Source organism: Equus asinus, chromosome 11, assembly GCF_041296235.1.
Source record: "Equus asinus isolate D_3611 breed Donkey chromosome 11, EquAss-T2T_v2, whole genome shotgun sequence".
In the NCBI taxonomy this organism is placed as follows: Eukaryota; Metazoa; Chordata; class Mammalia; order Perissodactyla; family Equidae; genus Equus; species Equus asinus.
Genome location: NC_091800.1, coordinates 28569759 through 28590717, shown reverse-complemented (window position 1 = coordinate 28590717; position 20959 = coordinate 28569759). Strand labels below are relative to the sequence as shown.

The window sequence follows — 20959 nt, the reverse complement described above, 5'->3', positions numbered from 1 at the left end:
TGTGGTGTCAGAGATTTGCTTCAAAATAATATAGGTAAGGTAGAAATGGGAAGGGGATATAGATGAAAAAAGATTGACCATGAATTGATTGTTGTTGAAGCTTGTCATGAGTACACAGACATTTACTATGCAATTATTTCCACTCATATATATTTGAATTTTTCCATAATAAGAATTTTCAAAATATTTTTTTTCATAATAAAACCACTGTGCCGGGATCCAGGATTCTATGAGTAATACAGCCTGTGTATCTGTATCCCCAAAGCCGATGTGTTTTGTTTTCTCAACCTTCACTTACCTTTTTCCATGTAAAGTCATAACCATCCACATTAACCACTGGCATAACATAGAAATCCATGTGCCTCAAAAGATCGGAATACTGGTTTTCTTTCCCATGGGAGTGAGTTACCTACAAATTAAACCAAGTATGTTTAATAATGTATCTTTCTTCTTTTTTTAATGTGCTTGACCGTGGCTACAGCATCAGATAGTGGGATTAATATTGGATAAAGCATCAGGAGATTTTTTTTTTTTTTTTTTTTGCTGGGAAGTGTTTCCCCTGAGCTAACATCTGTCGCCAGTCTTCCTCATTTCTTTTTCCCTTCCCCAAAGCCCCAATACATAGTTGTATACATTCTAGTTGTAGGTGCTTCCAGTTCTTCTATGTGAAATGTTGCCACAGTATGGCTACTGACAGACAAGTGACATGATTCTGGGCCTGGAACCAAACCCAAGCAGCTGAAGTGGAGTGCACCAAACTTTAACCACTAGGCCATCAGGGCCAGCTCAATAATATATCTTTTAAATCTTTCTAAGCTTAGTCTGTTTCTTTTCTCTTTTGGGGGGTTGGGGGGTAGCGGGAAAGATTAGCCCTGAGCTAACATCTGCTGCCAATCCTCCTCTTTTTGCTGAAGAAGGCTGGCCCTGAGCTAAAATCTGTGCCCATCCCCCTCCACACTACACGTGGGATGCCTGCCACAGCGTGGCTCAACAAGCAGTGCACAAGTCTGCACCCAGGATCCGAACCGGCAAACCCTGGGCCACCAAACGGGAATGCAGGAACCCAACCACTAAGCCACAGGCCGGCCCATGTTTCTTTTCTTTTTAATTGAGATATAATTGACATATAATATTATGCTAGTTTCGGATATGTAACAATGTTTTGATATTAGTATATATTGTGAAGTGATCACCACATAAGTAGTTAACATCCATCTAGTTAATATCAACTAAACTTAGCCTGTTTCTTTTGTGCATTTTTCTTTTTTAAAAAAGTCATTTGGCATATTTAGATTTGCAGATTTGACTTTCAGGAAAAGTATTAATTCCTCAAAAAGTCTTAACTTAGGGTGCTATGCTGCCAGGTGGTGGTGAATGCCTTGAACATTGGACAAACGATCTCCCCATTTAATGGAGCAGAAAATAGCACCATACATTTTCTAAAACTTCCTTCAAGAAAGAAAAAGAACTCTTTATTAAAGCCATAAAGTCCACTACAAAGATTTAAGGAAACAAAAACCTAGATACAGTTTTGCTCCTTTTTCAATAATCTATATCAATCAGAGCTTAAATGAAATTTATCTTATGCCCAGACATGGCTAGATTAGACTGGCAACATTGTTTTTATAAATTGTGAGCTAAATTTTTGCTAGAATTGAGCGTGTTTCCTGAGCATCAGGTCATTTGGCTTTAAAATCAGTGGTAGGTTTTCCTAAGTCCTGGCCCTGAGTTTCCTAATCGGCATCATCTGACACTGCTCTTCTCTGCTTTAGACCCCAGCTAAGGGTCGCGTATTTCAACCTGGTCCAAGGACATCCAAATTCTGATGACTGAGAAGTTCACCACAAAAGGAGCAAATACAGAGGCAGGAGACCCACAAAGACAAACTTCCACTGGTTAAATCGTTTCACCTAGGACTAAGCTTTGGTACAAAATCTTCATTTGTGGCCACCATGCTCCATGTTAATTTGTGGATTAATTTACAATTATTCGCTGCTTTAAACTTTGCTCAAAAGACTTTGTCAAGAAATATTTTGTCATTGACAAAAAAAGTCTTTTAAATCTTACCTTTGCTGTGGCTAAAACTTTACCATATTTTTCTTCAAATATTTAAAATATTATATCCACATTTCCCTAGAACAATCATGAATCGTGGTAAAATTCTTTGCCATGGAATAAAAGAAAGCAAAAGTACAAGTTGTTTTTTAAGCTCCTATGAGTCAGAAATAAAAGCTTACTGAGAAGCAAGCAAATTTTGTAGAATGAGAGGACCAATCTTTTAAATAGTTGAGCAACTAGTTAAATATATTTTTAAGCTACATTTGTAAATTTATATTGGAGTCATTTTTCAATAAAAATGTAGCATTCATTATCAGAAAAAGATTAGGAGATCTTATTTCCTTTAAAATAACAAAGCATTTATCTTTTTCATTTCTAGTGTGTTTCCCAAACTTTTGATAGATGTGGCATGGTAGGTTTCTTTGTCCTTTTCACCCTCTTTACTTCCTTCCTACCATTACCAATGGTTGTGGGACTCTTTCAGAAAAAAGTTAGGCTCTGAGAGATGATCAATGTTAGCCCCAGAATTTCTTATCTAATAAGCAGGGCTCAAGCAGAAGGAGTGGGTGAGGCCTGACCTGTAGCCTGTATTCTGTGCCAAGCCCTACCCTCATGCAGGGCTGCAGGTGAAATCCCAGAGGAAGGAGTGCCTATTTTTTTTAACAGCTTAATTGAGATATAATTCACATCCCAGAAAATTCACCTCTTTAATGTGTATAGTTCAGTGGATTTTATATTCACAGAGTTCTACAGCCATCACCACTAACAGATTGCAGAACATTTTCATCTCCTCACCACCAAAAAAAAAAAAAATGTCACCCATTAGGAATGACTCCCTTTCTCCCTTTTCCTACTCCCCCCAGCCTCTGGCAACCACTAATCAATTTCTGTCTATGTGGATTTGCCCATTCTGGATACTTCATATAAATGGAATCATAAAGTATGTGGCCTTTCATGTTTGGCTTCTATCACTTAGTATGTTTTCAAGATTCATCCATGTTGTAGTGTGAATCAGTACTTCATTCCTTTTCATTGCTGAACAATATTCCATTGTAAGGATATACCACATTTTGTTTGTCCATTCATAAACTGATGGACACTTAGATTGTTTTCACTTTTAAACTATTATGAATAATGTTGCTATGAACACTTGTAAACATATGTGTTCAATTCTCTTGGCTACATACCTAGGAGTAGAATTTCTGGGTCATATGATAACTCTTGAGGAAGCAACAAACTGTTTTCCAAAATGGCTGTACCATTTTACAATCCCAACAGCAATGGGGATGAGAGTTTCACATCCTTACTAACACTTATTATCTATCTATCTTTTTTTTTTTTTATTTTAGCTGTCTTGGTGGGTCTAAAGTGGTGTCTCATTGTAGTTTTGATATGCATTTCCCTAATGACTAATGATGTTGAGTATCTTTTCATGTACTTATTGGCTATTTGTATACCTTCTTTTGAGAACTATCTTTTCAGATGTTTTGCCTATTTTCAAATTGGATTATTTGTCTTTTTATTGTTTATTTGTAAAAGTTCTTTACATATTGTGGATACAAGTCCCTTATTATATATATGATTTGCAAAAGTTTTCTCCCATTTTGTGGGTTGTCTTTCACTTTCTTGATCATGTCCTTGGAAAGCACAAAGGTTTTTTAAAATTTTGATAAAGTCTTATTTATCTCTTCTTTTGTCATTTGTGCTTTTGGTGTCATGTCTAATAAATCATTGCCTAATCCAAAGTCACAAAGATTTACTACTTCTATGTAAAGATTTACTTTCCTCTAAGAATTTTATAATTTTAGCTTTTCAATTCAGGTGTCTGATCCATTTTGAGTCAATATTTGTATATGATGTGAGGTAGGCGTCCAACTTTATTCTTTCGCATATGGATCTCTAGTTGTTCCAGTAGGGGACCACTTTTTTGATCCTGCACAAAGGTGCCATCTGGACTAGTGGTGGGGCTGTTTAGGTGCACATTTAAAGGAGATGAGGATCCAAAGTGTAGCCGCCCCTGACGCAGGAAGGGTTAATAATCACTGGAAAAGCCTTGCCAACAAACTCTGACCCGGAGGTGAGAAGGCTGGTCAGCCAATGACGGGTAAGACCTCCAGGGGGAGGCAACATAAGCCAGGCGCGGTTTCCTGGGGGCACAGATGGAGACACGATATCGGGAGCAGGAGGGGCCCTTGCCTAGGAGGCCTTGCCTGCTCTGAGATAAAAATATACGAGCACAGCAAAAACATGATAATATCAAAACAAAGGCCGAGGGAGGGTTCCTTGAGAAATCACTAAGAATTCTTGGCATCCGCTAATTACATTGTCCAGAACACCTGTGTATGTTTAACAGCTGTAAGCTGTGTATATATTGAAACACTGGTTATAATAAACTCAGAGTGGCCATCAGCCCTCTCCGCATCTATCCTGGTGTGTACACTGGATCGCGACACCGACACAGAACAAGTGGAAATTGTTGACAATCTAAGGAGCAACAGCAGGATGACATCAGGACCTCAGGGGAGAGGCCTAGAAAGAGGAAGGATAGAGGAAAACCATGCATTAGGAGACTTCTCAATGTCTTTAAGAGGAGATGTGGACATTGATGGAAGGGTGACCTGAATGGATCTGTTTGGTAACGTTACAGCATCCTTGGGACTTTGGGTATTTTCCTGATTGGCTAAGGGTAAGATTGGGTTTTACTTGGTAACTGGGCAAACCTGTGTTCCTTTCCAGGCATTGCGGGAATTAACGGCAGGGTTACATAGATACAGAGAAATCCAAGACATATTCTTAATTAACTTTATGAATAATGTTATTACTTATTAAAATATTTCAGATTTGACATTTATCCAGTGATTTATACTTCAAAAGCATACAATCTAGATATCTAATCATGTCACTGAAGTAATGCAACCTCTAAAATTCTATAAGCCTTGTAATTCTGACTTAGTATCTCAACTGTGTTTAAAGATATGACTTCTTAAAATAACATTTCAACCAAGTTGAATACGTTCATGAATCTAATAATTCTCCACTATTAATTTGTGGGCTCTCCAAGCATGTGTCATCCAATGAGTTTTCCCAGTACTCTATAAATGTATGTGCAGTTATGGTTTTATGTCTAGCAAATCAATCACTCTTAATGAGGTAGGTGGCTGAAGAAATTATGCCTGACACGCAAAAGACAATAAGAAATATTCACTGAAGAAATGATTTAACAACAAGATAAATAACAATTAAAATCACTGTCCTACTATAAAAAGACAGGAAGAAAGATGAGGATAGAGGGTGCCAGAGGCACAAGAGCGAGTGGGCAATTAGAGGGTGGCAGATAAAGGCTTGACTGATTTCTATCAGCTGGGCCTGCGGCAGATGATTACTCAGCCCTCTGCCTGGGATACGTGAAAGCTTTGCCTTTATTATGGTCCTAAACAACAACAACAACCATATCTACAACAAATTAACAAATAACCATTTGACAAAGAATAAATTAGTACATAAAATCATATAAGACACTATGAATGGAAGATTTTAAGACAAACTGTTACTCTCAATACCATTAGAAATAGCAAAGGGCTGTAAGTCCCAGTTTTTACTCTAATCTCTGCATATGCATGTATAATTCAGACCTCATCCAATGGCGATAAAGTATTTAGCTGAATGGACGGTACCGTTTAGGTACTCTGGACCACAGAGTTGTATTTCACCCTAAACCTGCAGCATTGATTTAAATTTCAAATATAACAAGGGGATGCTGAGCACCAATTATGTGGACCAAATAATACACTGGGTTATGGAAACAAAAAGAAAATGACTTCAGGGATCATTGTTGCCCTTGAAAAGCTAATGAAAGTGTTAAGTTTGAAAGGAAAGAGCAACAATTCAATGTTATGAGTAGGATAATAAAGTCAGGATGTACAAAGTGTCTCAGAAGGATAGTGAATTCTATGGGGTGTTTGGTGTTGGAACTCTTGAAAAGCATATCAAAGGGGCAAGAAAATCAGGATACAGGTGAATGGGTGGTTTGTGATGGGACTCCAGCTAGTTAGTGAAGAAAGAGATTCCTGGAAAGTTGTTGATAAATTAGAAGGAAGTAGATATATCCAAGGAATGGATATCTACTAAAGGGAAAAAAAGCATACATAGCACGTGTGAGGAATGAGAAAAGTAGAAGGAAAGGAAATTTAGAAATCAAATTGGTAAGCAGTTCCTCTTATCTTTGCTTGTCGCTGTCCCTGGCCATATTCTGGATTCAAGGATCAGGGACAGAATTATTTTTGAGATCCACAGGCTAGCCATGGGAAAAATGTACCGAAGTAGAGTTGAGGTTAGGTTTAGTAATGTAGAGTTCAAGGGGCCGAGAAGATGATTCTTTAGATGAGTCTCACGTATGGACTTTGAATTCACTTAGAATGATGGCTAGAGCTGGAAAGGAATAAAGAACCATGAGCCAGGTTCTAGGGAATTATCTGGAGGACAATAGATGACAGTAATAAGAAAAGGTGGTTCAACCAGATCAGATCATGAGTTTTGGCGGAGAGGAAGAGCAATGGCACTATTAGGACAGGAGAACATTGATCCTCCTCTTGGTTCCCTGGCACGTGGAGATATGAAGGGACGAGCAGCCTGTCTACTGGATGGAGCTGTTTGTTATGAAGCAGTGTCCTTCACAAGTCACATGTCAGCTAAGATAAGGAGCAGCAGAATGAATACTGTGGAGACCCTGAGGTTGTAGAATGTCAACTCTGTGTGCAATTAAATGAAAATTCTCAAGGCGAGTTCAGAGGAAGGTCAGCACTGAGAAAAGCCGGTTGGCAGACAAAGTACTGAGCAAGGTATGCTGGTCAACCCACGTTCACTGGGCTCCTAAAATGTGCCAGATCCTGTGCTGGATTTGGCCTTAGTGACGCAGTGATACACAAGTCAGCCTCAGCCCCTGACTTTGTAAAAGCAGAAGAAATCTAAATCTGGCCTCCAGAGGATGAATGAAAGGCACAGAGAGAAATGATTGCCTCATGCTCCCAAAAGTGTAGAGTAATGGGTTTCCCACAGCTGAGACTGAACTATAAAATTTTTAAAACCCTTATTGAGCTGGAGAAGGGAGTGAAAGATTGGGAGATAATAGGAAATAAATATATTGGTCCCTGCCCCACCCCTCCTCTGGTTCCTGGCACAAGCTCCTAAAACCCTTGTAATTTCCTAAGTGATAAGAGCACTAGGAGCATTTTTGGTTGTTGTTCTAATATTTGGTCTTTGACTCTGGTTCCTGACACTGAGTTCCTACATCCTTTGTAATTTCCTGGGTGATAGCGGTGTCTTTTGTTCTAGTGAGGTGACTCTGGGTGGACTCCTGGATGGGGGCTGGTCACCAAAAAGACCAAGTCATGATGAGAAGCTTGGAAATTTCAGCCCCATCCCCTATCTTGCAGGAAGGGGAGAGGGCTTGGAAATTAAGGTGATGACCCATCATGCCTACATGATGAAGCCTCTGGAAAAATCCCAAAGGTACAGAGTTCAGGGAGCCTTCAGGTTGCTGAACACATGGAGGTACTGGGAGGGTGTCATGCCTGGAGAGGGCATGGAAGGTCCATGCCCCTTCCCACATACCTTGATTTATGCATCTCTTTCATCTGGATGTTCATCTGTATCCTTTGTCATATCTTTCTTTTTTAAAGATTGGCGCCTGAGCTAACAACTGCTGCCAATCTTTATTTTTCTTTTTTCTTCTTCTTCTCCCCAAAGCCCCTCAGTACATAGTTGTATATTTTAGTTGTGAGTGCCTCTGGTTGTGCCATGTGGGACGCCACCTCAGCATGGCTTGATGAGCAGTGCCATGTCCATGCCCAGGATCCGAACCAGCGAAACCCTGGGCTGCTGAAGCAGAGCATGCGAACTTAACCACTCGGTACAGGACCGGCCCCTGTCATATCTTTTTGTAATAAACTGTTTCTCTGAGTTCTGTGAGCCACTCTAGCAAATTAACTGAACCCGAGGAGAGGGTCATAGGAACTTCCTATTTAAAACTCATTGGTCAGAAGCACAGATTACAACCTGCACTTTTAATTGGCATCTGAAGTTGGGGAGGGGCAGTCTTGTGGGACTGAGCCCTTAACCTGTGGGATCTGACGCTATCTCCAGGTAGATAGTGTTAGAATTGAGGACACTCAATTGTAAGACACCCAGCTGGTGTCACGGAATTGCTTGACGTGGGGAAAACCCCCACACATCTGGTGTTAGAAGTGTTGTGAGTGTGGTAGGAGTGAGAAAGTAAAGGAAAAACACAGGAGAAGTGTAGGTTTTATTTACAGAGACTTAAAAGCTAAGACTTCAATTCATCTTTGGGTCCTTTACTTTTTGAACTTAAAATCTACCCACATGAATTTTTTTAAAGCTAAATATTTTACTTTATTTTTCTTCCTACAGTTGTTTGAACCATTGTGAAAATCAGATGATCCGGATAAGTTTTAGGCAGGCAAGAATGGAGCTTCTTAAATGTCCTTTAAAAAGAGCTTGTTGACTATGTTACCTCGGGCTACAAAAATCAGGCTCACATTGCTGGGTCAGAATACCTGACTGCAAGGTTCTTGAGCTCTTCCTTGTTTCCCTTTGTGTCTCCAAAGTCTGCAACCTCATCAGCAATTTATAAATACTTGTGCAATAAATGACTTAATCTTACAAAGATTTAGCGAGTAGGTGGGGTAGAGGGTAACGTGTAATAGGAAGGAAAGATGTCAGAGTACGGAGGACAACAATAGGGACAACTTCACCAAGATGAATCAGAGTCAATATGAATTGGAGTTTCTTTCTGGCCCTTTTCAGATTCAGTGACAGAATGAGAAATAAATGTTCTTTCTCTCTTTCTTTGCACATTTCTCTCTTCACTAACTGCTACTCCCTTTGTTGTCTAAAATGAATAAAACTACCCAACTTGGGGAAGGTTCCAGATCATCAAATGACTGGGCTGTGTTAAGGATCTGGTGTTTGGCAACTTTTCAGTAGGCTCAGGGATACTGCAGCTCCCCTTGATGGGGAAGAGAAGATGGGAAAGCAAATGAAGGTAGGTGAAGACGTATTTGTCCAGACCAAGCAGAGGCAGAAATATCTTTACCTTTGATGAACCTCTTTGTTAAGACAGATCAATCTAAGTAGCAATCTCTTAATTTCCTAACTCATCTCTTTTGTGTTTATCTCTTTTGTATTATTGTTGTCCCTGTGAATATAGAACGTGTATTCACAGGGACAACTATAACCATTATCAGAAGGACACATATTTTAAGTTATTTTTCCAGTGGCAATTGTTCTTTGTTTAAATCAGTGTAGAGGACATATATGCCCATTTTATAGGATCAAAAGCATAATTTTTACTGTTTCCTTTTATTATGGATGTTTATAGTCATCATAATTTTTACTTTTATGACATACTCTTTGTCTTATATATGGATTTTTTGATGCGAAGGCCTTCTTCTGGGACAAAAACCCCTATTATGACATATGGGAAAATATGATCTTCTCTGTAATGTTGTACTTTATGTTCTGTTTCCAAGGGCAGAACATGGCAAAAGATGTTTAGATAATTCAAATCAACGGAAAAAGAAATTAATTGGGACTCAATTTAGATGATTACTTCGGTTCTTTCTTCTACTCGAAAAACATATTACAATTGTATACTATTTCTTAATTATTTTCCAGTGCTTAGCCCCAGCCAGAAAAGTAGGAAGGAAAAGGTTGACAATCTTTATGGTGATTTAAAAGCTCAAAGTCATGGTTCTCAAACTTAATATGCATAAAAGTCACCTTGGAAGCTTGTGAAAATTGTAGATTCCCAAGCCGCACTTCAAGAGAGTTTAAGTCAAGAATTCTAAGATGTGACCTGGGAAAATGCATTTTAATAAACAGCCCAGCTGATTCTGACACAGGTGGTCTTGGGCCACATGTTAGGAAACTACAGCTTAAGAGAACATGAACACTTACGTAGCCTGTGAACCACAAACAGAATGCAGGAGAGATCCATTCTCTGGCATGGATTCCACAGTCAATCCACATGGCATGCTTGGCTGTTTGTTCTCTTCTAGAAATCTGCTCAAAGAAAACAAAAAACAATAACAAGAAGCCTCAGGACATTAACTTTCATTTATATAGTGCTTATATTTAACCCTTTTAACAAATCTATGAAATAAGCATTATTCTCTGCCTTCCTTTAGGAATTCTCAAGGGAAATTAAAAACCATTGAAACTAGAAGGTACTACCTAAGGTCACATAGCTGGTGAGAGTCAGGACTGAGATCTAAAGCCAGGGCTCTTCATTTAAAGCTCTTTTTCTTCCCCAGCAATTACCTAGTCATACCAGAGCTGCGTATGGAAGTGTGGAAGTAGAGACCAGAGAACTAGTACTTTAGGTCATATCTTCACACTTCAGTTAGAATTAAATGGGTCTGTGTTGGGTGGGCAGCTTTCTGCGGGACGTGTGGAACAGAGAAAGGCTTGGGAAAGGAAAGCCAGTGGTGCCAAAGATAAACTTGGACTCCCTCAACATTTTCCCCAGGGTGCACACTTTCTATGTGCACTCAGACTATTTCCCCATTGCACGCAGAAAGAAGCACGTTCTAACTTTACACAAACTTATTCCCAACAGATCCGGGAACAGAGGCCTTGTTCTGATGCTCGGGATGGGGAGCTAGTGTAACCTGCCAACTCTCTGCAATAAGAGCTCCCAATCTTTCCTCGATAATGGACTTTGTTATCTTCAGAAGAGTTTTCAAAAACACCTCCAAATGAAATGAATCATAGTTCATTTGCTCTTAAGAGTTAGCTACAACACAACTTTAGCATTTGGAGGGAAGGGAGAAGAGCGTTGGGGTTATGTGGGGTTGAAATTCCAAAATAAGAAAAAGAGAGAGTGAAATTTTATATTGTCACCTATACCACTTAGGGAGGTTTTTCTTAACTAACTTGGAGCTAGTGATATCCAAAGAGAAAGCAAGTGAGAAAGTCAAATGGCATTGGCTGCAAATTGAACAAAGAAGAGAACTACCTGGCTGATTTAACCTATTCAGTTTAAAAGAAAATCCTGAGTTGTCTGGACTAGATGCCTTGCTCAACTTTCTGTCCAACTGTGCTGAGCAAATCTCTCGGTATGGGTCCTGACAGTGGAAAGATAGAGGAACCCAAGAGACTCGCATTATGTGCACATCCTTGATCAAGTAAGAGTGGGACTAAAGCATGCAGGAAGCGTGATTTTCCAACATGGACATCTAGGTCCAGAAATACAAGTTCCAAAGAGTACACACAACATGGCTGAAAGCAAATGTTATGGGCGGGTATGTCACGATTACATGCATCCAATCTGATTTGCCAACTCAGCCGCTAAGAGGACCCAATGTTTTGTGTGTCTGCCTTGAGTTTTCATTGCAAATTCTTGCCAGAACAGAAATCCTGACTCAAAATCTTATCTTTGGGTGACTGAAGGGGTCCATCTATCATAATTTAGATAATATTGGGAAACTATGTGTAAATTAAATGTTACTAAATCAAATGTATTTTTCCAATGATCAATTTTTTTCCAGAGCTTCCCTTTTTTTTTTTTTAATGGGAAAGAATGATAAAAAACTGAACTGCAGAATTAGAAATTAACAGGCAGGAATTAGTACAGTTTCACGGTTCCCCAAAATTCTTCCTGTGGCCATATTCACTGACCTTTACTAAGGCCAATTTATTCGACCAAAAACAAATAACCAAATGGATGGTGATTGGAGAAGAAGATATCATATTAGCCTACTGCCAAGGACCCCAGCATTGCCCCGGTTCATAGCCTTCCCTGGGTTTAGTTGTTCAGCTCTTTCTTTGGTTCCAAAAACTGCATCACTGTCAGTCCAATAATAGATTTCTCTCCCTTTTTTTTCTCTTTCTTAAGTAAGCCAGTCAGAGGTGTTGGTGACGTAAATAAAACAAGGACTTGAAAAATCATCCAGACCACTGCTCTCATTTTATGGAGAAAGGCACTCAAGCTCAGGAAGGTTCAATGGCTTATCTATGTCACGTAAACAAAGATAGAGTTGATTCTAAAATTGAGGTTTCCACTCTCAGACAAACACTGCATTAATAAAGGAAAAGAAAATTAAAGGTAATAATGTATCCTTAAATAGCTGAAAAATAAAGTTGAGGAACACTTGAAATACAAATATTTCCAGAATGCAAAGAAAAAAATCCAAGTTACAACAAACATTGCTGAAGAATTAACACATTCCCCAAAGCTTAAAGATCAATGACTCTCCCCACAACATACCTTTAAAACATAAAGTGGGTACTTCTCATAGGAGGACCCAATGTGGATTTTTTCAACCAAATCAGGATGCCGCTCAGTTATAGTTTCTATCCAAGAATAGATCTATGAAAACGGATACCAGCAGTCAGTCACAGACCAGTTCAAAGCATTTCCCTGACCAAACACAACAGACAGCATCTTCAAGGGAAGGAGAGCTCTGTAAAAGCTTAGTATGTAGAAAGAATGTGGAACTAAAACACTTGGGGCAGGGGGTTTCTTCGGCTGCTTAGGAAAATCAATAAAATTAAGGTTTTGAAAAGTATCAAGGTTTAGAGAAAGCATGGAAAAGTACTAAGAAACTTATGACAAAGTAGGAAAAGTTATTCTTTAAAGTATGTCTCCTGAAAGTTATTTTTAAAGGCTCATCACGTTGACTCCAAGCCTCTGTGTATGAAATCATCTTTACCATTGATTCAAGAGTTCATTTTTATATGAGACTTTTTTTTTAAAATATTCACTTTTCCAGCCAGCCCTGATGGACTAGTGGTTAAAGTTTGGCCCTCTCACCACTTTGGTGGCCCGGGTTCATTTCCTGGTCATGGAACCACACCACCCATCTGTCAGTTGCCGTGCGGAGGTGGCGGCTCACACAGAAGAACTAGAAGGACTTACAACTAGGATGTACGATCAAGAACTGGGGGGCTTTGGAGAAGAAAAAAAGTCCAACTTAAAAAACAAAAAATTTCACTTTTCAAGAGTAACCGAAGGAAGCTCTGGGCACTGCCTTTGCACAGGATAAATGGCAGTGTCATTGTTTTCTACTAGAGACCTGTGTACACTCACAATAAGATCTGTGAAACGATGAGAGACAAAGGTGAGGCAATCTGGACGAAAAAAAATTCTCTTCTCCCTTGAGAAGGAGTTTGATTCTGGATCTCTCTCCTGGGTGGGAATCTAGTGGTGTTTGTCAGTCTGTCAGGATTATTGTGGAAGGAAAAAACAGAAATTCTGGGTCTGACTTTAGACTAATGTCTTCTTCAAAGCAGGTGTTGAATATGGAATTTGGTCATGTTTTAATGTAGACCAACTTCTCAGGGGCCGTACTTAAACTTTTACACCTTCTGAAATGGGAATGACCAACCTTTGGCCTTATTTCTGGGAACTTTTCTGGAGGTAATTTCAAATAGCACTCCCAGCTGATGGGAACTGGAGTACCACTTACCCTTGGGTCCTCTTATAGTAGCACAACTAGGGTGAGTGGTATCTATGAGTGGTTGTCTTGTGCTGGGAATTAAGAAGCTTCTGGAAGGTGTAGCTGCCACCATACCAACGCTGTCAGTGTCTGAGGTGTTGGAAATTTAGCCATCAGAGATGTCCTCACTGGGGCTCTGTTTACTATGTTACTCGTCTAAGGCATGAATACATCTGAGAGAACTACTACATTAAGTGATTTTGTGTTACAGCATTGATGGTTCAGTAGATTTCCTCCAGCATGGGAAGCTGTGCTATATGACAGCAGCTTTATGGAAAACTTTACTCATTTCACAATCTAATCTGGGGTAATGAAGGTAATACTCTTTAAAAACTCTCTTCTTTTGCCATTTGTTTTAAGAACTGTTTTTTGGCTATTTGTGTTTTCTACAGTGGATCGCTTAAAATTTCCTGTGAGAGTCTGTAACAAAAGAACCCCTCCTGCCTACACGTAACCTTCTGGTGAGGGCTGAAGGAGAGGTCAGTGCTGAAGGGGAAGGAAGGACTTGGCGGAATTTCCTGAGAACAAGATTGCCATGGTTCCTTGGAACCTCTTAGAAAGGATTGTGGGCAGGAGGAAGGAGAGGTCTAAAACATTTTCTGGAATGTCATTGTTATGAGTTGTATTGTGTCTCCTGCAAAATTCATGTGTTGAAGCCCTAATCCCATGTACTACGTTAGTATGTGACCGTATTGGGGCATAGAGCTTCTAAAGAGGAATTAAGTTAAAATTAGACTGTTAGTGTGGGCCCTGATCCAACGTGACTGGAGTCCTTATAAGAAGTAGAGATTAGGACATACAGAGAGACACCAGGGATGTGTACACACGGAGAACAGGCCATGTGAAGGCACAGCGAGCAGACAGCCATCTGCAAGTCAAGGAGCGATGCCTCAGGAGAAACCAACTCTGCTGATACCTTGATTGTGGACTGTCACCCTCCAGAACTGTGAGAGAATAAATTTCTATTGTTTAAGCTACCCACTCAGTGGTACTTTGTTATGGCAGACTAATACAGCGTATGGCAAACTAATACAGTCAGGTACTTTTATTCCTCCCGTGCCTTCTCAACTCTTTCCCAGGGATAGAGTAAGAAAAAATAACCTTTTTGAAGGAAATAATTAAAATATATTTAAAAATACTTCTGTTTAAGGCATTCTCCTCTTCCCACGGAACTCAACACAGTAATGACATATTTATGTTCTCCATTTTGCAAATCATGCCTACCTGGCCTCTCAACTCTGAGCATCAAGTTTGCTTACACAGGGCTCATGATGGATGCTGGAGGGAGGTGGTCTGGGTGGACTAGACAGAGGCAAGGGAGGAGAGATAAAGGAAGAGGATGCAATTTTAAGATCCCCATCAGTCAGCCAGCCACATGGATCCTAAAAGCAGACTGAGTTCTGGTTTAACTAACTGGAAAGGAACAGATGCTTTTGAAGATTAAATAGAAAATTGATTCCTATTACTTAAGTCTTGGATGTCTTAAAAACATGAATGTGGTCCTTAACAGTTTCTGGGCACCTAGTCAAAGATGATAAAAATACTTAGATTAAGCAATAAAGCAGCATACTCCTATGAAAGAACAAAAGGTATCAAGGGATTTTTATTACCTGGAGTATTCTATATAAAAAAGAATGTCCTTCAAGGTGTTTACCCTTTCAACTAACAAATATGGGGAAATGGCTCTTAGTGTATTCTGTCAAAGCTTACTGAGGTCAACTGAACATCGACGTCTTGCTCAGTTTCCTTCCAGAAAAATTGGAACTTGTAAGTACTGATAGGAAAAAAATCAGTACTGGGAAAAATTGGAAAAAATCTTAAAGATTAACACATAGGTGTTATTATCATCATTATTATTACGAGTTTAAATAAGTTCCTCCTAAGGGGACTAGAATACACTTATTTATAGTATGCTAACTGTAAGTGAATAAATTCCTTAATTCACTGAGATAATGTGGCAATTATTCAGCAAGGATACAATCAGGGTAATGGTCCAAAGAGACATGAATAATTGGACTGTCAATTTTTTTGTGGGAGTTTCAATAAAAAGGTCCTATTTTTTATTTCCTGCTGTTCCTTAGCATGCAGGATTACTCCTCGTAGTTAGAGATACTCTTAGCTACGGACAAACAGTCTGCTCAGAGGCAGTTTGCCAGATATGACACAATCTTCCCAGGGAAGATGTCGACAAAAGGGTGAATTACCACTGTATGATCACCTAATTGTGATTTTTTTACCCTCTCCCACCAAATATGATTCTTTAATAATTTCCCATGGTTGAAATGGCAATGCTGGTTAAATGGAAACAGTAATCTTGGAGAGAAATGTGACAGCTTACTTCATTTAGCGAGTGATAGTGTTCGTAGTATGAGGAGGAGGCCCGGGGGCTGAGCAGGTCGTCAGAAGTCTGCTGTCGGATAAGCTCTTCCACATCTCCCATCAAGACCCTGGGTGATGAAACAGAGGGCGAGCTGGTTTCCAAACAGGGCTCTGATTTTACCCCTTGGCTCATTGCGGGCACAGCAGGTGAGCATGGGGAAAAATCACTAAGAAATCTAACAAGCAAAAGTTCATCAAGGTGAAAACAACACCCCCTAACATTGCAGGAAGCTGAAATTCACAAACCTTCCTCTGGGTGGAGCTTACACAGGCGCTGGAGAGAAAGTCACTTCTATGTGGTAGGTTTTCGGAGCTGCCAAAACCTCACCCTTTCTCCATCATCATTTCTAGATTGTGATTCATTAGTGTCTTTTATGTGAACATTTAGGTTAATAGACAACTTTCTCCAATCCAGAGTAACATTGCATTATTCTATTTTCAGTTAAGGACCAAGAAGAAGCAGAAAGCCTTTTCTTTTTGTTTTTTATTGTGACAACTGTTGACCTATACCAGATGTTCTGCATAGAAAAAGATTATCAAATCTCTAGAGAAATAGAAGGACAGGAAAATGGAAGTTATGGGAAAGGCATCTTGTTTAATATCTCTTGAGAAGTGCCATTCTGTTAACTAGGCAAACATTTTAACTAAATTAATCTATTCTATCACCTGGGATGAACAATTTGAAAGTTAGCTATCATTTTTATATCATCTTACTACTTTTTAGGCCAATGGATGAAAACCAAGTCTTTGATATCAGAAAAGTCTGAGTTCATCTCCTATCTCTGCCACATTCCAGCTGGTTGAGCTTGAGACATTCCTTTGTTTTGAGTATGAAAAATTTTTTCATCTGCATAATGAGGATAGTATTTTCCTCACAGGGTTAAATAAGGATTAAATGAAGCAATGTACAGAAAGGCTGAGCACAGTTCCTGGAAGGCAGCGAACACCTATAACATATTATTAATAATTGTCATAGTGTATTATCCAAAGGTTGCCCATTGATACACAGAAGCGAGCATGGCCTCCAGGAAGTGCTAGGGCAGCAGGAGGAAGACTAGCGCTTGGGCAATGGATGCAGAAAGGATATGTTGAACAGGACAATTCAAAGGAAGTGGCCGTGGACTCTGAACAGAAATCGTCCCTGATACAATTTTTACTTTAGGGCCAGACATTCAGGAATGTTCCCTGACCTTGTAATGGAAGCAAAATCCCCTTCAGCAGCTGCTTTTTCAAGAGATACCACAAAGCCTAGTATGGTGAATGAAAATTTTGTTCCCCTAGCCTGGGCACAGAGTAGGGAAACTGTAAGAAAGGAGGAATTAGGAGGAACTATAAGAGGCTCCACAGATCATTGAGCCTAAGGGTCATTTTCAGATAAGGAACTGAGGTCATGAGAGGTTAAACCACTTGTGCAAGGTCACAGAGCTAGCCTCTTGGGCTTCATCACCAGTCCATTTCAGAGATTTCCAGGTTGCCATGTTTAATGTAAGCATTTATTTTTCCAGGAAGCAATTATACTATCTGCTAGCAAAATGCATCCTACGTGCTTATGATAGCTACTCAGTAAATATTGAATGATGCCTACCTGAATGGAACTCCGCTCTCATTTAAATGGGCTTTCACATTGCTTACATCAGATGCGTTCACAAAGAAATGGACTTGTTTTGTCTTCACAATGAATTCGGCTGTTACTGGCTGCCAAAGAACAATCTGCAGTTTCAAGAGGAAAAATGGATAAAACAAAAACAGTTGTTCCTATCATTCTCATCTGGAGCTAAAGTCAGAAAAGTGTGTCTGTAAGGGAAATGAAAAAGGCACTTCCTGGCCACTGGTCCCCACTCACACACATGGCAGTATAAACATTTATTTTGCAAGGAGCTTGTTTTCTTCTTCTCTGAAGCCCCAGTTGCTAAAGAGGAGCTGGAACATATGAGGTACTCCATAAATATTTGGTGAGACAAGAATGAATGAGTGAATGGCTATATCGATGACCCACTTGTAAAACGGGATGTGTATGTCAGATGTATAAAAGAGAAACGAAATTTTGTCTAGAAGGAAAGTTGGTTAAATGCTGATTTTCTTTAATAAAAATTCTGTGTCCTTCATATTATTATCATGTTGGTGTTTCTTTTCTTTAACCTGATTATGAACATTGGGTAATGTCTTCCAATAATATTTACTTTTTTAAAATATTTTACTTCACTTTTTCAATGCACTTTCACACATTTCCTTTGATCATTACAATTACACTTTGATGTAGATTAGGCAGATGTTATTATTTTCATTGTTTGGATGAAGAAATTAAGGCCCATAGCTAACTTGTCTAAAATCACACATGTAAGAAGTGGCAGAACAAGAGCTAAACTTGAAATCTCTGATGCTTCCTCTGCTGGTATTACCTGTGCCCATGGTGTGGTGGCCATGAAAAGGCACCCTCAGCTTTTCTGTTGGGAGGGGCATGGTTGACTGACCTTCTCAGTTGCTGCCCCTCTTGATCCACCAGAGGCTGAATCCGTGCTGCCCCAGGGCTGCAGCCAGCCAACAATTGAGCACTGTGGGCATATTATTGCAGACCCGTTCCTGACAGATATGGGTTTCCTCTTACAGGTGACTTTGGCTTAAGGACTCACCACTGGTCTAGCCAAAGCTTCATTGGAACTGCCCTGCAGTCTCAGATTCTCTATGCACAATGTTCCTTTCTCCACAGGTGTCAGAGCTGCATCATGGAAAGTGCTCCCTACCGTTTCCAGCTCCCTCCTCTTCATTCTTTACAAGCACTCACTCTAATAAATCTCTCCCTTGCATCTTTAACCTGGTTTTGATGTCTGCTTCTTGGAAAACCCTAACCAACAAACATGGAGCCCTCAATTTCCTACCACGACCTTTTGGGTCCCAGGCATGAAAATTTTAATAAATAAAATTTCCCTTGTGTTTTTGATGCTTATTCTTTGATTAAGAAACATTGTTTTATGAGCAAAATTCTATTGGATTTCTGTTATCATAGCATTTTTATAAGTACACACTTTCAGTCCCAAGGTATATTATGCAATTGGCTGAAAAGCCAATGGAGCAAATGAAGCAGGTTTGAATTTGGGAACCAGCAAAATCTTGTGATGATAGAAAGAGGGAGAAGGCTATAAAAAGAGAGGTTTATACCAGTTATATAAGTCAGACAACTTGTAAGAGAGAAGAAGCCACACAATACTTACACAAAATGAAACCAATAGAAAGATAAATGAGGAAGAAATTACCTGGTATGTTGTAGTAAGATTCTGCAGGATTTGAGCTTGCTGAGAGGTTCTAGGAAGAGCAGATAAAACCTGGCCACTGGGAAAGGAAGAAACAGGATTTTGATGTTAAATAAAAAGTGAAAATGAGATAAATTATACTGAGAGGGGCTTCTACGTAATTGTAAAAAGGAAACAAACTTAAAATGTGAAAAGGAAAGAGGCTATTGCTACAGATTCAGTGTCAAAAAGAGAACGTAGACTCCTTATTCTTTCTTGCTCCTAAGCAATTGTAAAATCAACAGTTCTCTTGAATGCGAGTCAGTTTGCAGAATACTTACTTCTTTCTTCTCCCGTGCGTGTGTGTACGTGTGTTAATTTTAAAAATTAAATATTTGATGGATAAGGAAATATTTATGCAAACACTAGCTTATTACGTAATAAAATGAATGCCTAGGAACCCATTATCCCACTTAAGAAATCCAACTGTACTAGTGTCCTTGAAGCTCCTTGTGGGCTCCTCCCTACTCTGTTCCCCCCCAACCCCCATCACATCTCCAAAGGTATGCACTACCATAACTTTCCACTTTTGTTCATTCCCTTGCTTTTCTTTAGAGTATGGATTCTTAAACACATGTATGAATGCTTCTACGTGTGGACACAAAATATTTTTAGATTTTCTTGATTTAACTCTATAAAAATAGTATACAAGGGGCTAACACAGTGGTATAGTGGTTAGGTTTGTGCTCTCTGCTTTAGCAGCCTGGGGTTTGCCAGTTTGGATCCTGGTCACTGACCTACAGAGTGCTCATCAAGCCATGCTGTGGCAGCATCCCACGTACAAAATAGAGAAAGACTGGCACAGATGTCAGCTCAGAGACAATCCTCCTGAAGCAAAAAGAGGGAGATTGGCAACAGATGTTAACTCAAGGCCAATCAGATGTTAGCTCAGGGCCAATCTTCCTCACCAAAAAAAAGGTATATGATACGTATTCTGCTATATCTTGTTTTTTCACTCAACATTGCATTTTCACATTTATTGTCTGTGTGGAAGTATCTAGTGATAGTTCAGATGTGCAAGATGTCTACAAGTGGAACAGCTGCTTCTTGGGGGTATGCACAGTTTTAATTTCATAGGATAATGTCAAATTATTTCTCAAACTTTTGTATCAAGTTATATTTTCACCAGAAGTGGAAAAGATTTCCTATAGCTTCTCCTTGCTAACACTTGATGCTGTCTGACTTTTTAACTTTGCAATCTAATGATTGTGAAATGGAATCTTCTTGTGATTTTAATTTTATTTTCTGACTTACTAATGAAGTAGTTAATTACATTCAATTATTTTTGGGACAATCAACTAGTATGATTTCTTTCTATAATCTAGATACTAATCCTTTGTCAGTTATACATATTGAAAATATCTTCCACCAGTTCGTTTGTATTTTCTTTCTTTATGATGTATTTTATCTATCATTTCCTTCTAGGTTTGTCCTTTTTTGTGTATTAAGGACTCTTTCCCAATACCTGGGTCATAAAGATATTCTCCTATATTTCTTTTTGTTTTTCTCATTTAAGTTTTTAATCCATTTGAAAATGAATTGTTTGTGTGCAGTGTAAAGGAATTGAGTTTCCTTTTTTCTTCTTAGCATCATTTATTAATCGTTAGTACTTTCCCTGGGGATCTGCTATGCTAATTCTGTCATGTATAAATTTTCACCCTCTTTGGCAGAGCCTATCCTGGTTCAGCAGACCATTTCCTCTTCCTGGGCACACAGAAT

At 39.2% G+C, this 20959-nt stretch overlaps 1 protein-coding gene across 1 annotated transcript in view; it reads right to left on the bottom strand.

Moving 5' to 3' along the window:
• Positions 1-20959, bottom strand: part of CPB2 (carboxypeptidase B2) — a 50564-nt gene that overhangs the window by 14424 nt on the left and 15181 nt on the right. The window contains exons 2-7 of the mRNA XM_014838900.3: positions 19205-19280; positions 17539-17663; positions 15913-16021; positions 12344-12445; positions 10033-10137; positions 299-409 (exon numbers count right to left, since the gene is read on the bottom strand). Of these exons, the coding sequence (XP_014694386.1) occupies positions 299-409; positions 10033-10137; positions 12344-12445; positions 15913-16021; positions 17539-17663; positions 19205-19280 (628 nt within the window). The remainder of the gene's footprint in view (positions 1-298; positions 410-10032; positions 10138-12343; positions 12446-15912; positions 16022-17538; positions 17664-19204; positions 19281-20959) is intronic.